This window comes from Micropterus salmoides, unplaced genomic scaffold, assembly GCF_014851395.1.
Source record: "Micropterus salmoides isolate LMB-PRFRI ecotype aquatic unplaced genomic scaffold, ASM1485139v1 Ms_hic_scaffold_20, whole genome shotgun sequence".
Lineage (NCBI taxonomy): Eukaryota > Metazoa > Chordata > Actinopteri > Centrarchiformes > Centrarchidae > Micropterus > Micropterus salmoides.
The window spans coordinates 29,613,712-29,619,780 of record NW_024041151.1 but is presented as its reverse complement, the minus strand read 5'-3'; the positions used below and the strand labels follow the sequence as shown (position 1 = coordinate 29,619,780).

General features: G+C 41.1%; 1 protein-coding gene across 1 annotated transcript; it reads left to right on the top strand.

The window, feature by feature from the left end:
• The first annotated feature begins 110 nt into the window (after positions 1–110).
• On the top strand, positions 111–5,482 carry LOC119914933 (sperm-associated antigen 16 protein). The gene is made up of 3 exons (XM_038734477.1): positions 111–2,144; positions 3,941–4,045; positions 4,721–5,482. The coding sequence occupies exons 1-3, from the start codon at positions 1,116–1,118 to the stop codon at positions 5,366–5,368; spliced, it is 1,782 nt and encodes a 593-aa protein (XP_038590405.1). The 5' UTR covers positions 111–1,115; the 3' UTR covers positions 5,369–5,482.
• The last annotated feature ends 587 nt before the right edge of the window (positions 5,483–6,069 follow it).

Sequence of the window (6,069 nt, the reverse complement as noted above, 5' to 3'; positions counted from 1 at the left end):
GGAAATGTTTAATTCACAAATTAATTTAAAAACAAATTCCCATGTTTAACATTTGTTTTATTCATTTATTTGTACTTTTCATATTTACAGTTTTTGGTCCTGTTAAAAAAATATAGATTTACACATATCAAATTCGATTTTATTGATTGTGTCTTCCAACTACAACTGTTAAAAACTCCTGTTATGACAAAGTTTTTGAGAAAAAAAAAACCTTGGCAGAGGTGATGTAACTTGCTACTTCCTCTGTCCGGGAGATATTTTGTTACTCATTCACATATGTCACCCCTGCAAACACTATTTAGAAAAAAATATGTTGCTGATACAAAGTGAACTTTCTGCACTGCCAAACTAAAGCACCATTTTTAGTTTTGCATATTACAGTAACATAAATGCAGATTCTTACTTTTCTTTAAATTGACATTTTACAACACGTTAGTTAACACGTTTATCTGCTTTTTTAAGTTATATACATACACTGCTGTTTACACATGATTTCTTATTCAAAGCGCCAATATTCAACATAAACAGGAATCTTAAAATGTTATCTTACCATTAGCTTTCATTTAAAGTTCATGTTGAAAACGTTGTGAAGAAGCGGAAACTAAGGTTTACTTTCGAAATAACGTTGGTTTTAACATAACCAGGAAAGAACTTGTGCAGGCTACAAGTTTTAGACTACGGTGATGTCGTTTACATACATGCTGCCTCTACATATTTCCACCTACATATTTAATTTGTATATTTTTGTGTACATGGCCATGCCAGCATTTATGTAATATATGTAATACAATGAAACAGAGTTGCGTCAGTTTTCCTCTCAGTTCCAGTAAATAAACAAACAACAAAAAAAGGGTTAGGGTTAGGTATAACTTGAACTACTACCAGTGTAAACAGCCCAACTTTAAGTTATCCTATTTGGTGGTTCACAAAACATTTATAATTATGAATAGAAGTGCTTTAAGCTAATTAAAAAAACTAAAGAAGAAAATGAAAAATATGAAAAATACTTCATTTGCACAATTCATAGCAATGAAATACTTAAAAAACAAAACAAAGTTGGGGCGTCACTATGGTAACATATGGTAAACAAAAAGTGGAGGTAGAACTCTGCTGCTATGCACAGTGTTACTATGACAACAGGTAAACAAGCAGCTGAAAGGGCAGGAGAGAAACTGTCAGCGAGGAGAAAGCAAAGAGCAGAGGAGATGAACAAGGAGGGTTTCTCAGAGGAGGAGGAGAGGAGGAGTGTTGAAGAGGAGGAATATGAGGAGTTGATGAGGAAGGCTGCTTCCTCCTCTGCTTCCAGAAGAAAACCTGCACCATCATCCAAACAACAAATCATCCCCAAAATTCCAGAGGCAGTGGATGACTTCCTGAGGAACTTCCTCCGGCGGGCCGGTCTGAGCCGGACTCTGAACAGCTTCGAGGCAGAGTGGTACGGCTCAGCTCAGAATCTCCTGAGAGAAACTCTGCCGATGGAAGTGACAGGCGTCTTCTTCATCCCTGACGCTCTCACACACAGGCAGCTCCTCCAGAGCGAGCTGGAGACGGTCCGCAGAGAGACGGAGCTGCTCAGAAAGGAGCTGCTGATGGCAGGAGAGAGCCTGGTGAGGACGCAGAGGGAGAGGGATTTCCACCGGCTACAGTACCGACGAGTCGCTGAGGACAAAAACAGGCTGATCGAGGACTTCAAACAGCTGAAGAAACACCTGGAGTCCTACGAGCCGGTGCTGAGGCAGCTGGACGACAAATATCAAGCAGCCCTGAGGCAGAAAATGCTCATCAGTTTAAGAAAGGACAGAGTGCAAAACACCAGAGATGCAAGAGTGAATCAGGAAACAGTCCAAATCAAGAAAGAGAACGTCAAAAGGAGCAGTGCTGATAAATTACCAGCAAAGAGCACCACAGCCAGACATCCAAAGGACTCAGAGTTTCCCGTCTGCAGCAGGCTGGTGAACCCTCACATGACTCAGGGGAATTTTCTAAAATGGAAAAACCCTGGTTCCTTCAGCCTGTCCTGCTCCATCAGAGCCCACAAGCTTCCCATCAGCTGCATCGCCCTCCATCCCCGAAAACGGATCCTCGCCTCCGCCTGTGACGACCGCAGCTGGAGGTTGTGGGAGCTGCCAGCCAACGGAGAGAAGGTAAGAGAAATGCATTCACGGATTAAAATGTAGAAAGAAAATGTCAAGACACGAGACAAGGTAAAAATGATTTTAAAAAGAGAGAAGTTACAATCTGGGATTAATTCAAGAAAATTAACGTTAGTTGAGCTACAAAAAAACCCTGCTGTAAGATGACATGACATGAGGTTAGAGGTAACAGACAGGATGTCTTCTATCTGTGAAAGGTGAAACAAGGTGTGGTGACAGGCAGTGCAATAAAAATGGTAAGATGTTTGAAAATGACATGCTAAATTATCAAGAAATTTATAAAGGTGAGATTAAATGATGTAAATTAAATGATAAAATGAGACAAACAAGCTTAAGATAAAATAAAATGACATATGACAAGGTGAGATGGTGATGAGACAAAGAAGAGACGAAAAGACATTTAAATATGAAACAAGACTTGGTAAGAAGAGACATGACATAAAATACTATCCAATGAAATGAGATTAGATGAGAAGGGCGTCATTTTGTGTTGAAAAGTGGCGGGGACATGAGGGCTCAGATTAGGGGTGTGAGGATACATTTGGGTCATGAGACGTGACGATGCACAAGAACAAGACAAGAAGATTTTTAGCACTGTTAAGATTAAATATTTGATGCTGAAATATATGTGTGGGGGGTCTGGGAGTCCTCCCCCTGAAGATGTTGAGCATTAAACTCTTCATTTCTGTAGTAATCAGTAGTTGTTTTTGGTCGCTTAAGTTACTTCCTTGGACAATGCACGTGTTTCTTCTAGATTTAAATTGCATTGCATGTTTTCTTATTGCACAAATAAAAATTCTCAAAGCAATTCCATTTGTTATTTAACATTTCTTGTTGCAAGCTATTTTTTTTAGAACATTTTTAACAAATGCTTTCAAAAAGTGTCGGGGACAAAATCAGCCAATTCAAAAAGTGGTGGGGACATGTCCCCAGCGTCTCCAGTGTAACTGACACCTATGACAAAAAGATTTAAAAGACAATTAATTTAAAAAGATTTTTAAATAGCAAACCAAGATGAAACAAGACACTATGAGATGAAATATGAGATACGAGAAAATGTCCAATGAAATGAGATATTAGATGAGAGGCAAACAAATGACTTCAGATGAGACAGGATAAATCAATTTCAAAACTAGAAAGTATTTGTTATAATATAAGTCAAACAGAAATGAGAGTCGAAGATACTATTAGATAACACGACATGAGACAAGAACAGATACAATACAAAGAAATGTGATGAGATTTAATCAACTGAGAAAATATTAGTATGAGATGAGTTAGTAGATAGTATAAATGAGATAAGATACTAAAGAAGAGATATACATCAGAGGCAATGGGAGATAATTAATATCTAATAAAAACACTAGTTGGGATGTATGGGATGAAATGAGAAAAGACGAGATACTACATGATAAGTTACGAGATGAGATAGGATGAGACACAATGAGTTAAAAGATCAGTTACAAAATGTAAGGTGTAAGATGAGGTAAGATGATCATATTTGAGATGAGATGATGCTAAATTAGGCAAAATGTGTAAATATAGATGCAGGGCCAGCAAAATGAGATGAAATAAAACAAACTGAGATAAATTAGGACGACGTCCTACATGGAATGGTAAAAGAATGAGATATGGTGGAGTTCAATGATGAGACCATTAAAACGACTTGTTATAAAATGAGAAAGCGAGGCAAGTCAGTAAGATCATAACGTTTTGTTGACAGGTGTGGTTCACTCTGATTGGCTGGTGTAGTAAAATGTGTGATGTCATGTTATATGTGTTACCAGGTTGGTCAGATGTTGCTGACAGGTGAGGGTCACTCTGATTGGCTGTCTGGCTGCAGTTTTCATCCTGATGGAGCAAAGCTGGCAACAACTAGTGGGGACACTATGGCAAGTCTCTTTATTACACTGCACTACAGTAACAGAAAGGACAAGCCAAGTTTTAGGGTACTTTCAGACCAAACGTGAGGCGATCATTGGCTGTGGCACGATTAGATTATATTAACTTTTTACTTGTAATTTTTGAGATTAAAATGTTGATTAATCTTCACCCGCACTTCTCAGCATTGAGCCACTGTGTTTCCAACTTCCACTGTGGTTGTTAGCTTCAGTGGGCCCCTACAGCTCTGTGATACTGCTAATTTCAGAAAATAGGTGTCTGTTACTTTATTCCAGCTATAATTTTACTTCACTGTGAATAAGTTAGCATAGCACAGGCCTGATCGATTCGAAATCCATTCAGAAAACAAACATTTTGTCAAGTTGTTGTCTTGCTGACAGCACGAATTTAATTATCGGCAGCATAATGTAGTTATTTCAGTATCATTTTGATCCATTTATTTCAATTAAATCACAGCAAAATGTTAATTTTGGCTTCATACCGCTGTAGTAAAGCAGGTTGTAACATGTAATCTGTGTTTTACTCGCACTGTTTGGGAACAGCAGGCGAGTATTCCAGCGATCAGAGTCACGCGATGTGAAGATTAAATTTGCGTTGGTCTGAATGCACAATTAGTTAAGTTTCTTCTTGTCCTGGGGTTGACTCTTGGATTTTTCATCCTGCAGGTGCGGCTTTGGGATTTCTCGCGTGGCTGCTGCCTGCTCGTGCTGTCCGGTCACAGCCAGCCTACCTGGGGCTGCTCATTCCACTCGTGTGGTCACTTTCTTGCTTCCTGTTCTGCTGACAGAACCGCCAAGCTGTGGGACCTGAACAGCCAGCGTTGCCGCCTCACATTGCGTCGCCACACTGCCTCTGTCAACAGTGTCTGTTTCCTGCCCATCTCCAACCTCCTCCTCACCTGCTCGGCTGACAAAACCCTCGCCATGTGGGACGCCAGGCTAGGTGTCTGTACCGCTACCTTCTATGGACACCAGCACCCCTGCAACCACACCGCCATCAACCAGGCAGGCAACTTCATGGCCTCCTGTGACTCATGGGGCATAATCAACCTGTGGGACATCAGGAAACCTGCGTTGGCGATGGCCACAGTAGATGCCGGGCCGTTGGCCACCAACCAGGTGGCGTTCAGTCCATCGGGGAAAACACTGGCTGTCGCCAGCAGCGACAGTCTAGTCAGACTGGTGGAGGTGGATTCCTGCGTGGTGAGCAGCATGTCAGGACACAGCGACGCTGTGCAGAGCGTGACGTTCGACCACAGGGGTGAGACTGTGGTGTCAGCAGGGAGTGATGGGGTGATTAACGTCTGGTCGTGACATAACGTGAATGAAACCAGCTGAGAAAGTTTTTGATGATCAGAATTCTTAAATGTTGTTCTCATGTGTTTTTTGAGAGTTTACTTTAAGAAATAAAAAATTTCTTTAAAAAAACAAACGTTTCCATTGAACAAAAGAAGCCACCTCAAGTCATAGTTTGTGAAGATGAAACTTCATATTATCATCTGGTTGCAGCTGTTTACATTCACCCCAGATGCAAATTCAAAAAATGCACTGTGAAATGTTTGGGACGTATGCGTGTATGTGTTCTTCTCTCAAATATTGTTCACAAATCTGTGAAAAATCTGTGTTAGTGAGCACTTCTCCTTTGCAGAGATAATCCATCCACCTCACAGGTGTAGCATATCAAGATGCTGATCAGACAGCATGGGGACTGCACAGGTGTGCCTTAGGCTGGCCACAATAAAAGGCCACTCCAAAATGTGCAGTTCCATCACACAGCACAACGCCACAGATGTTGCAAGTTTTGAGGGAGCGTGCCGTTGGCATGCTGTCTGCAGGAATGTCCACCAGAGCTGTTGCCCGTGAATTGAATGTTAATTTCTCTACCATAAGCCATTTCAGAGAATTTGGCTGTACATCCAACTGGCCTCACAACCACGTGTAAACACAACAGCCCAGGACCTCCACATCCAGCATCTTCACCCCCAAGATCGTCTGAGACCAGCCACCAGTAGTGA

Coding starts and splice junctions, on each gene's coding strand:
- LOC119914933 (XM_038734477.1), top strand. CDS start 1,116: ATGCACAGTGTTACTATGACAACAGGTAAACAAGCAGCTGAAAGGGCA. Junction 2,145..3,940: donor TGCCAGCCAACGGAGAGAAG/GTAAGAGAAATG, acceptor ATGTGTTACCAG/GTTGGTCAGATGTTGCTGAC. Junction 4,046..4,720: donor CAACTAGTGGGGACACTATG/GCAAGTCTCTTT, acceptor TTCATCCTGCAG/GTGCGGCTTTGGGATTTCTC.